Raw genomic sequence first — 19,928 nt, forward strand, 5'->3', positions numbered from 1 at the left:
TTTGTTAGCTTTATAAATATTACAGACCTATCAAAGTTGGATAATGGATGAACAGGTTGGTTGGCATCTTTCTTGCTAGAACAAAATCCAAGAGGTAGAGAAGATGTTGGAGACACAGAGCAAGGGGCCGGTTGTGGAATTTCCTTAAATGATGAATCTGTAAAATTAAAACCAATTAACAAAACTAAGAAATAATTAAAGCCAAACATTTCTGGGATATCGCCTACAAAGAGTTTGCCTTGCAGAGCTCTATGGGAATGGGAAATACTGTTATAAATGAACAGGATAGATAATTGTTAGTTTGTAGTTATAAAGAAATGACTCATAATGAGATTTAAAAATGAACATAGGTCAAAACTATTATAGTCTAACCTAATATGTGTGACTAAAAACTAGCCATTTATGGATGATTACCTGATTAACATCTTCATAAGTGAAAATAAATTACATTCTATAAACAGCAACACAAATTAGTAACTTCTTCAATAAAAAAATAAAGAAAATAAATGTGCTTAGATTCAGCAATAGAGCATAGAGCTATATATATTCATAGTAATTTTCAGCTTATATAGACAAATGACTAAACGTCCTGTGCACTACAGCCATGTTAAGAAGCAGTTGTGGTATTATCTGTGGTCTTGAATATTTTTAGCGTGTTAAATGGATACTAAACCCAAATTTTTTATTTCATGATTCAGATAGAGCATGCAATTTTAAGCAACTTTATAATTTACTCGCATTATCAATTTTTCTTTGTTCTCTTGCTATCATTATTTCAAAAAGCAAGAATATAAGCTTTGAAACCAGCCCAGTTTTGGTTTAGGACCCTGGATAGCGTTTACTGATTGGTGGTTTCATTTAGTTACCAATCAGCAAGCACTACCCAGGTACTGAACCAAAAATGGGCAAGCTCCAAAGCTTACATTCCTGCTTTTTCAAATAAAGAAACCAAGAGAACGAAGAAAATTTGATAATCAAAGTAAATTAGAAAGTTTCTTACAATTGCATGCTCTATCTAAATCATGAAAGAAAAAATTTGGGTTTAGTATCCCTTTGATGAGAGGATACTTGAAACAAGCAAAATATTCCAAGACCATGTAACATTTGGCAAAATCAGGTTTTGAGAAAAGAACAAAATGATGCACATACATAAATGAGTAAATCTCTTGACAAAATATTTAATGTGCTTACATAATATGACCACCCATATCCTCACATAATAGAAACTATTGACCATTTAGCTCTCTTGCTTTTTTTCAACTGAAAAACATAATTTATGCTTACCAGATAAATTCCTTTCCTTCCAGATAGGGAGAGTCCACGGCTTCATTCCTTACTGTTGGGAAATACAACACCTGGCCACCAGGAAGAGGTAAAGACACCCCAGCCAAAGGCTTAAATATCCCTCCCACTTCCTCATTACCCCAGTCATTCTGCCAAGGGAACAAGGAAAAGTAGGAGAAATATTAGGGTATAAATGGTGCCAGAAGAATAAAGTAAATAACAGGGCTATTGCCCATAGACACAAAGAAACGTGTGGGGGCCGTGGACTCTCCCTATCCGGAAGGAAAGGAATTTATCTGGTAAGCATAAATAATGTTTTCATTCCTAAGATAGGGGGAGTCCACGGCTTCACTCTTTACTGTTGAACCATAGAGGCCTCCTTCTTAAAGGCCCAAGAGGAAGCCACTGCTCTAGTGGAATAAGCCGTTATCCTCTCAGGAGGACGATGTCCCGCTGTCTCGTAAGCTAAACGGATGACACTCCTTAACCAAAAAGATAGGAAAGTCGAAGTAGCCTTCTGCCCTTACGCTTCCCTGAATAGACAACAAACAAAGAGGAAGATTGTCTAAACTCCTTAGTAGCCTGAAGATAGAACTTCAAGGCGCGAACCACATCCAAATTGTGAAGTAAGCGTTCCTTCGATGAAGGAGGATTAGGACACAAGGAAGGAACCACAATCTCCTAATTGATGTTGCAATCTGACACAACCTTAGGAAGAAAACCTAATGAGGAAGAAAACCTAATTTAGTACGTAAAACTGCCTTATCTGCATGAAAAATCAGATAAGGGGGCTCACATCGCAAAGCAGAGATCTCAGAAACTCTGCGCCCAGTGGCAATAGCCAATAAAAAGAGAACCTTCCAAGATAACAATTTAATGTCAACAAAATGCAGAGGCTCAAATGGAACCTGTTGCCAAACCCGAAGAAAAAGATTTAGGCTCCAAGGAGGAGCCCTAGATCTAAACACAGGTCTGATCCTAATCAGAGCCTTAAAGGGACATTAAACTCAATTTTTTTCTTTCATGATTTAGAAAGAACATGTAGTTTTAAGCAACTTTCTAATTTACTTCTATTATCTAATTTGCTTCATTCTCTTGATATCTTTTGCTGAAAAGCATATCTAGATGGGCTCAGAAGCTGCTGATTGGTTGCTGCACATAAATGCCTTGTGTGAGTGGCTCACCCATGTGCATTGCTATTTCTTAAACAAAGGATATCTAAAGAATGAAGAAAATTAGATAATAGAAGTAAATTGGAATTTCGTTTAAAATTGTATTCTCTATCTGAATAATGAAATAACATTTTTGGGTTTAATGTCCCTTTAACAAAGGACTGCATGTCTGGAAGCTAAGCCAGTCTCTTGTGCAATAAAACCGACAGGGCCAAAATCTGTCCCTTCAGGGAACTAGCAGAAAGGCCCTTCTCCAGCCCATCCTGGAGAAAAGGTAAGATCCTGGCAACCTTAACTCTGTGCCAGGAAAAACCACTCTCTTCACACCAGAATAAGTAGGTCCTCCACACCTTGTGGTAGTTACGCTGAGTAACTGGTTTACGAGCTTGAATAAGAGTATCAATGACACTCTCAGAGAAACCTCTCTTGGCTAAGACTAAGCATTCAATCTCCACGCAGTCAGCCTCAGAGAATCAAGATTTTGATGAACAAATGTACCTTGTATCAGCAGGTCTCTGCAACAAGGTAACTTCCATGGAGGAGATGAGGACATCCCCACTAGATCCGCAGCCACGACGGAGCAATCAGGATTACTGATACCCGCTCCTGCTTGATGCGGGCCACCACTCGAGGAAGAAGCAGTAATGGAGGAAAAAGATATACGAGTGTGAACCCCTAGGGCACTGCTAGTGCATCTAATTAGATCCGCTTGGGGATTCCTCAACCTCAACCCATACCTTGGTATTGAGACCGGACGCTATGAGATCTATCTCCGGTGTTCCCCACTTGCTGCATATCTCTGCAAACACCTCAGGATGGAGAGACCATTCCCCTAGATGGAAGGATAGCCTACTCAGAAAATCCGCCTCTCAGTTGTTTACACCTGGAATGTGGATCGCTGACAGCGAACAGCTGTGGGCCTCTGCCCACTCCAGAATCTAAGATACTTCCTTCAACGCCAAAGGAACTTCTCGTTCCCCCTTGATGGTTGATGTAAGCCACCAAGGTTATATTGTCTGATTGGAATCTGATAAACTGGGACGAACCCAGAAGTGGCCGAACCTTCAAGGCCTTGAAGATTGCCCGTAGTTCCAAAATATTGATCGGGAGGGAGGACTCCTCCTGAGCCTTCCTGGCACACCAAACAGCTCCCCATCTGGATAGGCTTGCGTCCGTAGTCACATTCTCCCAGGATGGTCTTAAGAAGCATGTCCCCGGGACAGATGATCTGGAAAGAGCCACCAAGAGAGCGATTCTCTCGACCGGCTGTCTAATACAATCTGTTGAGACAGATCTGAATGATCGCCGTTCCACTGCCTCAGCATGCACAGTTGTAAAGGTCTGAGACAGAACCTGGCAAAAGGAATGATGTCCATGCAGGACACCATGAGACCAATCACCTCCATACACTGAGCCACAGAGGGACTCAAGGAGGTTCGGAGGGCAAGACATGCCAAAGTTATCTTGTAACGTCTCTGGTCTGTTAGAAATATCCTCATGGATATGGAGTCTATTATAGTACCCAGGAATTCCACCCTGGTACCTGGGATAAAATAACTCTTTTCCAAGTTTATCTTCCATCCTTGTGATCGAAAAAGACTGAGAAGGGACTCAAAGAATTCTTCCACAAGACGAAAGGATGGTGCTTCCACCAGAATATCATCCAAGTATGGGGCTACTGCAATACCCATACTTCTGGCAACGTCTAGAAGAGCCCCCAGAACCTTTGTAAAGATTCTTGGAGTAGTAGCTAGGCCAAACGGAAGGGCAATGAACTAAAAGTGCTGGTACAGGAATGCAAACCTAAGGAACTGAAAGTGTTCCCTGTGGATTGGAACATGAAGGTAAGTGTCCTTCAGATCTATAGTGGTAATAAACTGGCCTTCCTGAATTAAAGGAAGGATGGACCTCATTGTCTCCATCTTGAAGGAAGGGACACTGAGAAATTTATTTAAGCACTTTAGGTCCAGAATTGGGCGGAAAATTCCCTCCTTCTTTGGGACTACAAAAATGTTTGAATAAAACCCCAAACCTGTTTCTTCAAAAGGCACCGGGACAACAACTCCTAAGGAGGATAGATCCAGAACACAACCTACAAAGGCATCCCTCTTTTCTGGTCTGGTAGACAGATTCGAGAGAAGGAATCTGCCCCTTGGTGGAAGAGATTTGAAGCCTGTCTTGTATCCTTGAGATACCACCTCCAGGACCCACGGATCCAGTACGTCCTTGAACCAGGCGTCTGAAAAAAGAGACAGTCTGCCCCTACACGATCCGATCCCGGATTGGGGGCCGTCCCTTCATGCCGATTTTTTTTGGCGGGCTTCTTATTCTGCTTGGATTTATTCCAGGACTGAGCCGGCTTACAGGTACTGGGTTGCTCAGGCTTGGAGGAGGATTGTTGTCGTTGGGATTTGTCAGAACGAAAATTAGAAGATTGTCGTCCCTTAGACTTGTTCTTCTTATCTTGCGGTAGGAAGGCACCCTTGCCTCCGGTAACCGTAGAAATAATGGAGTCCAGGCCTGGACCAAATAAAATCTTTCCCTTGAAGGGAAAAGAAAGGAGTCTGGACTTAGAAGTAATACCCGCAGACCAAGGCTTCAACCAGAGCGCCCAGCGGGCTAGGACCACAAAGCCAGAGGTCTTTGCATTTAGACAAATAATTTACATGTTTGCATCACAGATAAAAGAATTAGCAATTCTCAGATCTTTAATTCTGTCTTGAATATCCTCGAGGGGAGACTCCACCTCAATGACTTTCGATAGAGTCGCATCAGAAGGTAGCTGCTCCGGCAAACGCGCAAACTGCAGCCGCCGGTTGAAACAAAAAAACATAATTTATGTAAGAACTTACCTGATAAATTAATTTCTTTCATATTGGCAAGAGTCCATAAGCTAGTGACGTATGGGATATACATTCCTACCAGGAGGGGCAAAGTTTCCCAAACCTCAAAATGCCTATAAATACACCCCTCACCACACCCACAATTCATTTTAACGAATAGCCAAGAAGTGGGGTGATAAGAAAGGAGCGAAAGCATCAACAAGGAATTGGAATAATTGTGCTTTATACAAAAAAAAAAAAAATAACCACCACAAAAAGGGTGGGTCTCATGAACTCTTGCCAATATGAAAGAAATGAATTTATCAGGTAAGTTCTTACATAAATTATGTTTTCTTTCATGTAATTGGCAAGAGTCCATGAGCTAGTGACGTATGGGATAGCAAATACCCAAGATGTGGAACTCCACGCAAGAGTCACTAGAGAGGGAGGGATAAAATAAAGACAGCCAATTCCGCTGAAAAAACAGCAGAATCAGACTGAAACAGCTGCCTGAAGTACTTTTCTACCAAAAACTGCTTCTGAAGAAGAAAAAACATCAAAATGGTAGAATTTAGTAAAAGTATGCAAAGAAGACCAAGTTGCTGCTTTGCAAATCTTATCAACAGAAGCTTCATTCTTAAAAGCCCAGGAAGTAGAAACTGACCTAGTAGAATGAGCCGTAATCCTTTGAGGCGGGGATTTACCCGACTCCACATAAGCATGAAGAATCAAAAGCTTTAACCAAGACGCCAAAGAAATGGCAGAAGCCTTCTGACCTTTCCTAAGACCAGAAAAGATAACAAATAGACTAGAAGTCTTACTGAAATCTTGGTAGCTTCAACATAATATTTCAAAACTCTGACCACATCCAAAGAATGTAAGGATATTTCCAAAGAATTCTTAGGATTTAGGACACAAGGAAGGAACAATAATTCATCTGTTAATGTTGTTAGAATTCACAACTTGAAGTAAAAATTTAAATAAAGACAGCAAAAACCGCCTTATCCTGATGAAAAATCAGAAAGGGAGACTCACAAGAAAGAGCAGATAATTCAAAAACTCTTCTAGCAGAAGAGATGGCCAAAAGGAACAATACTTTCCATGAAAGTAATTTAATGTCCAAAGAATGCATATGCTCAAACGGAAGAGCCTGTTAAGCCCTCAGAACCAAATTAAGACTCCAAGGAGGTGAAATTGGCTTAATGACAGGCTTGATATGAACCAAAGCCTGAACAAAACAATGAATATCAGAAAGATTAGCAATTTTTTTCTGTGAAACAGCACAGAAAGAGCAGCGATTTGTCCTTTCAAGGAACTTGCAGACAAAACCTTATGAAGAAACTATAAAATCCTAGGAATTCTAAAAGAATGCCAAGAGAAATTATGAGAAGAGCATAATAAAATGTAAGTCTTCCAAACTCGATAATAAATCTTTCTAGACACAGATTTACGAACCTGTAACATAGTATTAATCACTGAGTCAGAAAAACCTCTATGACTAAGCACTAAGCGTTTTAATTTCCATACCTTAAAATTTAATAATTTGATTTCCTGAAAAACGAATCTTAAGGTCTGGCCTAAATGGAAGTGACCAAGGCTGGCAACTGGACATCCGAACAAGAACCATATACCAAAACCTGAGCGGCCATGCTGGAGCCACCAGCAGCACAAACGATTGCTCCATGATGATTTTGAAAAATCACTCTTAAAAAGAAGAACCAGAAGGAGCAAAAATATAGGCAGATTGATAACTCCAAGGAAGTGTCAATGCATACACTGCTTCCGCCTGAGGATCCCCGGACCTGAATAGGTACCTGGGAAGTTTTCTTGTTTAGATGAGATGCCATCAGAACTATTACTGGAAACCATCACATCTGAACAATTTGAAAAAAGAACCACATCTTGGTAAAGAGACCATTCTCCTGGATGTAAAGCTTGATTGACAGAGATAATCCGCTTCCCAATTGTCTAAACCTGGGATATGGACCGCAGAAATTAGACAGGAGCTGGATTTAGCCCAAGCAAGTATCCGAGATACTTCTTTCACAGCCTAAAGACTGAGAGTCCCACCCTGATGTTTGACATACACCACAGTTGTGACATTGTCTGTCTGAAAAACAATAACATCTCTCTCTTCAAAAAGAAGCCAAAACTGACGAACTCTGAAAATGCACGGAGTTCCAAAATATTGAATGGTAATCTCGCCTCCTGAGATTTCCAAACCCCTTGTGCTGACAGAAATCCCCAGACAGCCTCCCAACCTAAAAGACTTGCATCTGTAGTGATCAAGGTCCAGGTTGGATGAATCGAAGAGACCCGTAGAACTATATGATGGTGATCTAACCACCAAGTCAAAGATAGTTGAACATTGGAATTCAAAGATATTAAAAATGATATCCTAGAATCCCTGCACCATTAATTCAGCATAAAAAACTGGAAAGGTTTCATATGAAAATGAGCAAAGGGAATCGAATCAAATGCTGCAGCCATGAGACCTAAAACTTCCATGCATATAGCTACTGAAGGAAATAATAGAGACTGAAGGTTCCGACAAACTGAACCCAATAAATTGTCTCCTGTCAGAGACAAAGTCATTGACACAATGTATCTGGAAACTTAAAAAAGGTGACCCTTGTCTGAGCAACCAAGAATCTTTTGATAAAATGATCCTCCAACCATGTCTTAGAAGAAACAACAAAAAGTTGAATCGTATGAGATTCTGGAGAACGAAAAGACTGAGCCAGTACCACGAGATCGTCCAAATAAGGAAACACTGAGAACCTTGAAAAGATTCTCAGAGCTGTCGCTAGACCAGAAAGAAAAGCAACAAGTTGGTAATGCTTGTCAAAAAAAAAAAAGAATCTCAGAAAATGAAAATAATCTGAATGAAAACAGAAGAAGAAGATATGCATCTATTGTATCTATTGTAAACAAATAATGCCCTTACTGACCAAAAAGGCAGAATAGACCATATAAACACCATTCTGAAAGAAGGAACTCTTATATGACAAATCAAAAAGATTTTCTATCTTTGGGACAATGAATAGTTTTGAACAAAACCCCAATTAACTCCAGGTCTGAGCAGCGCCTTGAGACCCCAACGGGTAACCAGCCGCGCCTCACAAGTACCCAACACATACAGGTCTGAAACATACTTCAGAAAAGTGTGAGCCTTTACTGGAATAGCTGGAATATGCTAGAGAGAAAAAAACTTCTCACAGGCGGTTTTACTCTGAATCCTATTCAGTACCCCAATCTAAGAAGTTTGGACCGAATTGAACCAAACAAATTTAAAAAAGTCTTAACCTGCCCCTTACCAGCTAAGCTGGAATAAAAAAAAACGCACCAACATGCAAATTTGGGGGGCTGACTTTGATCTGAATCCTATTCAATACCCCAATCTAAGAAGTTTGGACCGAATTGAACCAAACAAATTTAAAAAAGTCTTAACCTGCCCCTTACCAGCTAAGCTGGAATAAAAATAAAAAAACGCACCTACATGCAAATTTGGGGGGCTGACTTTGATCTTTTAAATAGCTTAAATTCATTCCATGTTGAAGAAAGCTTCCAATTATAAACATGTTACTTGGGGAAGAATTAGGATTCCGTTCCTTATTAAGAACAAACTAATATCAGCTTAAGATTTACTCTTAGAACTCAATCTTGAAGCAACAAAAAACTCCCTTCCCCAGAGTAACAGTTTGAAAAAATTGAATCCAATTGTGAACCAAATAATTGATTACCTTGGAAAAAAAGAAATATGGATTTTAGAAATCAAATTAGCATTCCAAGATTGTCACAAAGTTCTTCTAGCTAAAAATAGCTAAAGATATAGATTTAACCTCAAATGTGAAAATATAAAAAAAATGACGACACAAAAGAAATTATTAGCATGTTGATCAACTTAACAATGCTAAAACAAATCATAATCCGATACTTGTTGCACTAAATTATCCAACCAGAAAGTTGAAGCATTTGCAACATCAGCCAAATAAATTGCAGGCCTAAGAAAAGGACCTGAAATAAAATATTTTTCCTTAAATAAGATACAAGTTTCCCATCTGAAGGAAAAAAAAAATACTATTTTCTATAGGAATAGTAGTACACTGCTCAAAAAAATAAAGGGAACACTAAAATAACACATCCTAGATCTGAATGAATTAAATATTCTAATTAAATACTTTGTTCTTTACATAGTTGAATGTGCTGACAACAAAATCACACAAAAATTAAAAAATGGAAATCAAATTTTTTAACCCATGGAGGTCTGGATTTGGAGTCACACTCAAAATTAAAGTGGAAAAACACACTACAGGCAGATCCAACTTTGATGTAATGTCCTTAAAACAAGTCAAAATGAGGCTCAGTAGTGTGTGTGGCCTCCACGTGCCTGTATGACCTCCCTACAACGCCTGTGCATGCTCCTGATGAGGTGGCGGATGGTCTCCTGAGGGATCTCCTCCCAGACCTGGACTAAAGCATCCACCAACTCCTGGACAGTCTGTGGTGCAACGTGAAGTTGGTGGATAGAGGGAGACATGATGTCCCAGATGTGCTCAATTGGATTCAGGTCTGGGGAATGGGTGGTCCAGTCCATAGCATCAATGCCTTCATCTTGCAGGAACTGCTGACACACTCCAGCCACATGAGGTCTAGCATTGTCTTGCATTAGGAGGAACCCAGGGCCAACTGCACCAGCATATGGTCTCACAAGGGGTCTGAGGATCTCATCTTGATACCTAATGGCAGTCAGGCTACCTCTGGAGAGCACATGGAGGGCTGCTCAGCCCCTCAAAGAAATGCCACCCCACACCATTACTGACCTACTGCCAAACCGGCCATGCTGGAGGATGTTGCAGGCAGCAGAACGTTTTCCACGGCATCTCCAGACTGTCACGTCTGTCAAATGTGCTCAGTGTGCACCTGCTTTCATCTGTGAAGAGCACAGGGCGCCAGTGGCGAATTTGCCAATCTTGGTGTTCTCTGGCAAATGCCAAACGTCTTGCACGGTGTTGGGCTGTAAGCACAACCCCCACCTGTGGACGTCGGGCCCTCATACCCCCCTCATGGAGTCCGTTTCTGACTGTTTGAGCAGACACATGCACATTTGTGGCCTGCTTGAGGTCATTTTGCAGGCCTCTGGCAGTGCTCCTTCTGTTCCTCCTTGCACAAAGGCAGAGGTAGCGGTCCTGCTGCTGGGTTGTTGCCCTCCTATGGCCTCCTCCACGTCTCCTGATGTACTGGCCTGTCTCCTGGTAGCGCCTCCATGCTCTGGACACTACGCTGACAGACACAGCAATCCTTCTTGCCACAGCTCGTATTGATGTGCCATCCTGGATGAGCTGCACTACCTGAGCCACTTGTGTGGGTTGTAGACTCCGTCTCATGCTACCACTAGAGTGAAAGCACAGCCAGCATTCATAAGTGACCAAAACATCAGCCAGAAAGCATAGGAACTGAGAAGTGGTCTGTGGTCACCACCTGCAGAACTACTCCTTTATTGGGGGTGTCTTGCTAATTGCCTATAATTTCCACCTGTTGTCTATCCCATTTGCACAACAGCATGTGACATTGATTGTCACTCAGTGTTGCTTCCTAAGTGGACAGTTTGATTTCACAGAAGTGTGATTGACTTGGGAGTTACATTGTTTAAGTGTTCCCTTTATTTTTTTGAGCAGTGTATGTTTAGCAAGAGTAGAGATAGCCCCATTAACTTTGGGGATCTTTCCTCAAAACTTTTAAAATAACTGCCGGCAAAGGATACAATTTAAAAACCTTAAAGAAGGAATAAAAGAAGTCCAAGGCCTATTCCATTCCCTAGTATCATGAAATGGGAAAAAAAACTCTGAAGAAACCACAGGAGGTTAATGAGCAGAATTTAAATGTTAGCTAGTCTTAGATCAAAAGATCTAGACTCCTCAATATCCAATATAATCAACACCTTTTCAACAACGAATGTACTCTATTTAAAAATAAAAAAGTAGATTTGTTAGTGTCAAATATCTGATGAAGAATATTCTAAATGAGAAAAAACATCATCAGAGAAGGATAATTTAGTATGTTGTCGGTCATTTAAAAATTCATCAACTAAATGAGAAGTTTAAAAAAGACCTATAAATTTTATTAGAAGGCAGGATGTCAGACAAAGCCTTTAGGATAGAATCAGAAAAACATTCTCATAGATTCCTAGGTATATCTTGTACATTAGATGTAAAAAGAATAGCAATAGATAATGCATAAATACTAATGGACTCTGCATGTAAAAGTTTATCATGATAACTTATTACAAACCATAGCTAAAGATAAAATTCATAACATTAAAATAAATTAACTTAGCTTTGGTAGGACTGATATCAGTCATCAGGAATCCAACAGTATTTTCTGATACAGGAACAGTTTTTGGAATATCTTGTAATATGTAATAGAAAAACAACATATAAAGCAAAATTATCAAATTCCTTAAATGACAGTTTCAGGAATGGGAAAAAATGCAAACAGAACAAGCCTCTAGAAACCAGAAGCAACTAAAAAGTGAGACTTAAATAATGTAAAAAAACTGGCGCCAAGTATGAAGCCCACATATTTTTTGGCACCAAAAACGTCTGTAACAAACACGAGAGTCAAAAATGACGCAACTACGTGAAAACTTCCGGCGTCAACTACGACGCCGGAAATGACGTCATTGACGTCAATCTCGTGCCAAAAAAGTCTTGCGCCAAAAATTACGCAATAAATTCTAGCATTTTTTGCACCCGCGAGCCTAACACCCCGCAGTTTAAAGGAAAAAAATCAATTGAAAATTTTAGGTAAGAAAAATATATTTCATTCATATGCATTTTCCCAAAAAATGAAACTGACAGTCTGAAAGAAGGAAAATAAACTAATTGACCTGAATCATTGCAAATATAAGTATAAAACATATATTTAGAACTTTACATATAAAGTGCCAAACCATAGCTGAGATTGTCATAAATAAAATAAGACTTACTTACCCAAAGACACTCATCTACATAAAGTAGATAGCCAAACCAGTACTGAATCAGTAGAGGTAATGGTATATAAGAGTATATCGTCGATCTGAAAAGGGAGGTAGGAGAAGAAATCTCTACGACCGATAACAGAGAACCTATGAAATAGATCCCCTAGAGGAAGACCATGGTATTCAAATAGGCAATACTCTCTTCACATCCCTCTGACATTCACTGCACTCAGAGGAAAACCGGACGTCAGCCTGCTGCGAAGCGCATATCAACGTAGAAATCTAGCACAAACTTACTTCACCACCTCCATGGGAGGCAAAGTTTGTAAAACTGAATTGTGGGTGTGGTGAGGGGTGTATTTATAGGCATTTTGAGGTTTGGGAAACTTTGCCCCTCCTGGTAGGAATGTATATCCCATACGTCACTAGCTCATGGACTCTTGCCAATTACATGAAAGAAACCTGTTTGTTGAAACATCTTTCTCAGAAAGGTTTCCATTTTCTTATCCATCGGCTCTCTGAACAAAGACCTATCCTCAAGAGGTATAGTAGTACGTTTAGCAAGCGTAGAGATAGTACCATCCACCTTAGGAACTTTTTAAAAGTAGACAAGGGGGAAAAGGAAGAACCAATTCTTTCCCATTCGTTCTTAATAATGTGTGCCATCTTAACCGGCACAGGAAAAGTCAAAGGAACTTTCCTGTCTTCCTAACCTCTGTCTAATTTAGGTAACATAGGTTCTTCCGGCAGCGCGGCCTCTGGAACCTCTAACGTAGACAAAACCTCCTTTAATAAAAAACACAAGTGCTCAATTTTAAATCTAAATGATGGTTCCTTCGCAGCAGGAGGCTTAGACATTAAGGACTCCGACCCAGAAAGTTCACCCTCTGAAGCTACAGAGGTTAACTCATCATCAGATAACTGGGACATAATAGCTAAATCCGAAAAATATTTAGATGACTCCGGGTCAGGAGAGCTATGTTTAACCTTTCTCTTTCATTTGTTAGAGCGAGGTAATGCACTGAGGACCGCAGACACTGCCGTTTGTAACTGCGCTGCAAAGTCTGCAAGAAGAAGGCCCCCTCCGGATAGAGGATACGATGTGCTATGGGGAACTGCATGTGGAGTGGATAATGTAGCAAGGGTAGTAATCTCACGGGACACCAAGTCCTCAGAGGTAGACGACTCAGAGGGACTAAGAGCCTTAGCAGGCTTGTCTCCCTTCTTAGACTTTACGGTGTGGAACATAATTGAGTGGGCAGAAAAACCACGGCCTCCTCACAATATAACCAGGTATGATTTAGTACAGAAGGAGTACCTTCTAACATGTCAGAGTCCTCCATAGCTCAGGTTATACCCACAGAAGGACACAAATAAAAACGTTTTTTATTATAGAAAACTGCACCTTTAATACTCCCAATGGCTGGGGCACTCGCCACCTCCTAGACCCAGACAGTTAACAGAGGAAACGCTCTCCTCAGGTTCAAGTCTCAACCGGAATGGAGGGAATGAACATAGACCACTTGTTATTACAAGTACAGCAAGTAATAGAAGCTGTGCAACACTTTCAAAAATGAAAGTGAAACTTAAAAGTGAAACCTGTTTGTTCCAGCCAAAAACACACATCTGTATCAGCCCAGGAAAAAAAATCACACAAAGCAGCATGTAACTAATTAATACACTGATTAATTAACCCCAACTGTTCAATAAACCCCCTACTGAGGATATTAACCCTGGATCCTATCAATGTATAAAGGAGCCATACTGTGAACCTGTTATAGCGTTTTATGTGTAAAAATTTAAAAGGTTCTTACCTCAGGATTCATGCCGTGGAACAGAACACAGTCACTCAAGAGTGACAGTCTTATAGCAGCGCCCCTGACATGGACTTGAGTGAGAAAAAGCAGGCAGTGAAACTCATCAACACTGATTGCTTAGGAGCCGTTAGCAGTAGTCTGGATGGTTTCACAGAAAAGCTTTCCCTGCACCTCCAGACTCTAACTTTCATCAATACTCTCACTGAGAAGTTGACATGACTACTTAAAACTCCAGTCCTATCTCGAAGGGCAGATACCGTTTTTCAGGACTCTCCGAATCTTCTGACACTTCTCTGCCATCTCCTAACGTGACGAAAGGCAAAGAATGACTGGGGTAGTGAGTAAGTGGGAGGGATATTTAAGCCTTTGGCTGGGGTGTCTTTGCCTCCTCCTGGTGGCCAGGTGTTGTATTTCCAAACAGTAAGGAATGAAGCCGTGGACTCTCCCTATCTTAGGAAGGAAAGATATATGAGTGCACAGTAGGATTTGTATTTTAGAGTGGATTATGTATTTTAACATTTATGCATTTGAATTATAGTACAAGTAGATTGGTTATAGTTTGTATTGGTTCATTAATCTCGGCTTTGAATCGTTCTATATGTTTTCAGCTCTCAGATTATACATTTTTATAAGAGCATTTACAGCTTTTGTTAAATGCTCATATAATATAAGTTATGTGCTACTTGAAACGATGCTTGCACTCACATAATATTAGTCATATACTAACATGAAAGCATCTTAGTGAAGAACCATTAAAGTACACAAAAGTATAACAGCAATAGAAGATAGGTCTTTGTACTGTCAACAATAACTCAAGCAATCTGTCCACAACCGTACAGTGAAGCATATTTTCTACTCTCCCTAAAGGCTTAATGCTAATACCTAATTACATTGGTGACGATATTCTATAGAATCCTGTAGTTCTACCTTTTGTGAGAGTCACAACTATCAGGGGTAGACTTTTTTATCAGCTACAGAAATAAAAAAATGACAGTTTTCAAGGATGCCATCTCTCCCCAATTCTATTTGCCCTTACACATAAAGGGCTATATTAGAAGTGGAGCGCTAATGTATTGCACAAACGCAAATGGGCAAATTTGTCCCTTTACAGGCGCACAATAAATAACCAGCCATCTCGATAGCAAATTATTCAGACCTCTAGTTCATTATAAAAATATCCCCCAATTGCCCCCAAAGTAAAGTAAAAAAAAATAAAACATATTAGCATGTTTTCATTTCAAATAATAACTGCACAAAGCAGTTTTTAGTGGTTAAAGTGAGCGGGTCTGGGGTGTTAGAAAAAAAAGGCACTGAAAAGTGCCTTTATATAGAGGTCTATGGGGAAATATATATATAAATTGCAAATATATATATGTATATGCTTATATATTTATGGGATATTATGTGTATATTCACAAATTAACACGTAAATATATATTTAACCCCTTAAAGAAAAGGCCATTTTTCAATTTCTTTCCCTTAAGGACCAAGGCTATTTTTACATTTCTGCGGTGTTTGTATTTAGCTGCAATTTTCCTCTTACTCATTTACTGTACCCACACATATTATATACCGTTTTTCTCGCCATTAAATGGAAAAACAGTTCATCATATCTTGTAATTTACCATAAATTTTTTTATAAAATTTGATGAAAAAATGGAAAAAAACACACGTTTTCTAACTTTGACCCCCAAAATCTGTTGCACATCTACAACCACCAAAAAACACCCATGCTAAATAGTTTCTAAATTTTGTCCTGAGTTTAGAAATACCCAATGTTTACATGTTCTTTGCTTTTTTTGTAAGTTATAGGGCAATAAGTACAAATAGCACTTTGCTATTTCCAAACCATTTTTTTTTCAAAAACAGAATTTATGTTTACCTGATAAATTACTTTCTCCAACGGTGTGTCCGGTCCACGGCGTCATCCTTACTTGTGGGATATTCTCTTCCCCAACAGGAAATGGCAAAGAGCCCAGCAAAGCTGGTCACATGATCCCTCCTAGGCTCCGCCTTCCCCAGTCATTCGACCGACGTAAAGGAGGAATATTTGCATAGGAGAAACCATATGATACCGTGGTGACTGTAGTTAAAGAAAATAAATTATCAGACCTGATTAAAAAACCAGGGCGGGCCGTGGACCGGACACACCGTTGGAGAAAGTAATTTATCAGGTAAACATAAATTCTGTTTTCTCCAACATAGGTGTGTCCGGTCCACGGCGTCATCCTTACTTGTGGGAACCAATACCAAAGCTTTAGGACACGGATGAAGGGAGGGAGCAAATCAGGTCACCTAAATGGAAGGCACCACGGTTTGCAAAACCTTTCTCCCAAAAATAGCCTCAGAAGAAGCAAAAGTATCAAACTTGTAAAATTTGGTAAAAGTGTGCAGTGAAGACCAAGTCGCTGCCTTACATATCTGATCAACAGAAGCCTCGTTCTTGAAGGCCCATGTGGAAGCCACAGCCCTAGTGGAATGAGCTGTGATTCTTTCAGGAGGCTGCCGTCCGGCAGTCTCATAAGCCAATCTGATGATGCTTTTAATCCAAAAAGAGAGAGAGGTAGAAGTTGCTTTTTGACCTCTCCTTTTACCAGAATAAACAACAAACAAGGAAGATGTTTGTCTAAAATCCTTTGTAGCATCCAAATAGAATTTTAGAGCGCGAACAACATCCAAATTGTGCAACAAACGTTCCTTCTTTGAAACTGGATTCGGGCACAAAGAAGGCACGACTATCTCCTGGTTAATGTTTTTGTTAGAAACAACTTTCGGAAGAAAACCAGGTTTAGTACGTAAAACCACCTTATCTGCATGGAACACCAGATAAGGAGGAGAACACTGCAGAGCAGATAATTCTGAAACTCTTCTAGCAGAAGAAATTGCAACCAAAAACAAAACTTTCCAAGATAATAACTTAATATCAACGGAATGTAAGGGTTCAAACGGAACCCCCTGAAGAACTGAAAGAACTAAATTGAGACTCCAAGGAGGAGTCAAAGGTTTGTAAACAGGCTTGATTCTAACCAGAGCCTGAACAAAGGCTTGAACATCTGGCACAGCTGCCAGCTTTTTGTGAAGTAACACAGACAAGGCAGAAATCTGTCCCTTCAAGGAACTTGCAGATAATCCTTTCTCCAATCCTTCTTGAAGAAAGGATAGAATCTTAGGAATTTTAACCTTGTCCCAAGGGAATCCTTTAGATTCACACCAACAGATATATTTTTTCCATATTTTGTGGTAAATTTTTCTAGTTACAGGCTTTCTGGCCTGAACAAGAGTATCAATAACAGAATCTGAGAACCCTCGCTTTGATAAGATCAAGCGTTCAATCTCCAAGCAGTCAGTTGGAGTGAGACCAGATTCGGATGTTCGAACGGACCTTGAACAAGAAGGTCTCGTCTCAAAGGTAGCTTCCATGGTGGAGCCGATGACATATTCACCAGGTCTGCATACCAAGTCCTGCGTGGCCACGCAGGAGCTATCAAGATCACCAATGCCCTCTCCTGATTGATTCTGGCTACCAGCCTGGGGATGAGAGGAAACGGTTAAACACTAAAAAGCTCTAAGCCATCTCCGTGGAGATGTTGCCTGTACAACGGCAAAGAGAATGACTGGGGAAGGCGGAGCCTAGGAGGGATCATGTGACCAGCTTTGCTGGGCTCTTTGCCATTTCCTGTTGGGGAAGAGAATATCCCACAAGTAAGGATGACGCCGTGGACCGGACACACCTATGTTGGAGAAATTAGCGATAGTTACATTGGAACACTGATATCTGTCTGGAATCCCTGAATATCCCTTGACATGTGTATATTTTTTTTTTTTTAGACATCCCAAAGTATTGATCTAGGCCCATTTTGGTATATTTCATGCCACCATTTCACCGCCAAATGCGATCAAATAAATAAAATTGTTCACTTTTTCACAAACTTTTTCACAAATATTAGGTTTCTCACTGAAATTATTTACAAACAACTTGTGCAATTATGGCACAAATGGTTGTAAATGTTTCTCTGGGAACCCCTTTGTTTATAAATAGCAGACATATATGGCTTTGGCGTTGCTTTTTGGTAATTAGAAGGCCGCTAAATGCTGCTGCGCACCACATTTGTATTAGGCCCAACAGTGAAGGGGTTAATTAGGTAGCTTGTAGGGAGCTTGTAGGGAGCTTGTAGGGTTAATTTTAGCTTTAGGGTAGTGTAGTAGACAACGCAAAGTATTGATCTAGACCAATTTTGATATATTTCATGCCACCATTTCACCGCCAAATGCGATCAAATAAAAAGAAATTGTTCACTTTTTCACTAACTTTGGGTTTCTCACTGAAATTATTTACAAACAGCTTGTGCAATTATGGCACAAATGGTTGTAAATGCTTCTCTGGGATCCCCTTTGTTCAGAAATAGCAGACATATATGGCTTTGGCATTGCTTTTTGGTAATTAGAAGGCCGCTAAATGCCGCTGTGCACCAAACTTGTATTATGCCCAGCAGTGACAGGGTTAATTAGGTAGCTTGTAGGGAGCTTGAAGGGTTAATTTTAGCTTTAGTGTAGAAATCAGCCTCCCATCTGACACATCCCACCCCCTGATCCCTCTCAAACAGCTCTCTTCCCTCCCCCACCCCACAATTGTCCCCGCCATCTTAAGTACCGGCAGAAAGTCTGCCAGTACTAAAATAAAAATTTTATTTAGTTTTTTTTTTTATTATTTAAAAAAATAATAATCATTCTGCTGTGTAGGATCCCCCCCTTAGCCCCCAACCTGCCTGATCCACCCCAAACAGCTCTCTAACCCTCCCCCCACTATTAGTCACCATTTTGGGAACTGGCAGCTGTCTGCCAGTACCCACTTTGCACATTAACTTTATTTTTTTTTTGAGAAACCTAACATTTTCTGTAGTGTAGCTGCCCCCCATCCATACCCTACACCCTCCCCCTCCCAGATCACACCCAGATCAGCCCTCGATCACCCCTCCTAAGCACCCACCACCCTCTCCCAGCAAAAAACAAAATTGCACAATTGCCATAGATCGTGGGTGCGCGCGCACCCGCCCCTCACCTCCAGCGCGCGCTCCCGCATATACAGCAGCCGGAAGAAAGTTCCACAGTGATGGGCCGCCCACCCACCTACCTCCCTGCAATGGCTCTCACCCAGCAACGATCAGCACCATCACTGACCGATGCAGAGAGGGCCACAGAGTGGCTCTCTCTGCATCGGTGTGCCTAAAAAGGTATTGCAGTGATGCCTCAATATTGAGGCATCACTGCAATACCTTGAAAGCGGCTGGAAGCGATCAGGATCGCTTCCAGCCGCTTGAAACCCTTAACGACGTACAGGGTACGTCTCTGGTCTTTAAAGACCAGCTTGTGTAAGACGTACCCTGTACGACATGCGTGGTTAAGGGGTTAAATTTGCTGGCCATCCCAGCATGACTACACTAGGTTCTCTGCTGTGTCTCACGGCATTATAATGAGGCTCCCATTGGAACCTATGGAAGCACACTCTCTTGAGCGCAAAGTTTCTCTGCAATGCAAATGCGAGGTCGCATTCGCATTGCACCTCACTTCTAATACCAGCGCACAATTTTGCGCTCCATTCGTAATCTGGCCCAAAACATAATGAATTGATCTGTAAATAAAAATTTTCACAAAAAAACGTTATATTTTTCTGTCTCTCTACACCTTCTTTTACATAGCATAAATTACTGATGAAAATATTAAAGGAATTCAAGAGCATACAATTTTAAGTGACTTTCCAGTTTAATTTTGTTATCAATTATAAGCTATATTTATAAAAAGAGCTATTGATGTTGTCTACTTATATTCTATTAGGTGACCCAGAAAACGTATCTCT

The 19,928-nt window shown here is 40.4% G+C and overlaps 1 protein-coding gene across 4 annotated transcripts in view; it reads right to left on the reverse strand.

Annotated features, from left to right (window-relative positions):
- The window catches only part of ARHGEF28 (Rho guanine nucleotide exchange factor 28), an 813,355-nt gene that overhangs the window by 157,990 nt on the left and 635,437 nt on the right, over window positions 1–19,928 (reverse strand). For all 4 annotated transcript variants that reach the window (XM_053701420.1, XM_053701419.1, XM_053701422.1 and 1 more), the window contains one exon: window positions 28–157. In XM_053701420.1, coding sequence (XP_053557395.1) covers window positions 28–157 — 130 coding nt within the window. The remainder of the gene's footprint in view (window positions 1–27; window positions 158–19,928) is intronic.

Source organism: Bombina bombina, chromosome 2 (assembly GCF_027579735.1).
Source record: "Bombina bombina isolate aBomBom1 chromosome 2, aBomBom1.pri, whole genome shotgun sequence".
NCBI classification, from domain to species: domain Eukaryota; kingdom Metazoa; phylum Chordata; class Amphibia; order Anura; family Bombinatoridae; genus Bombina; species Bombina bombina.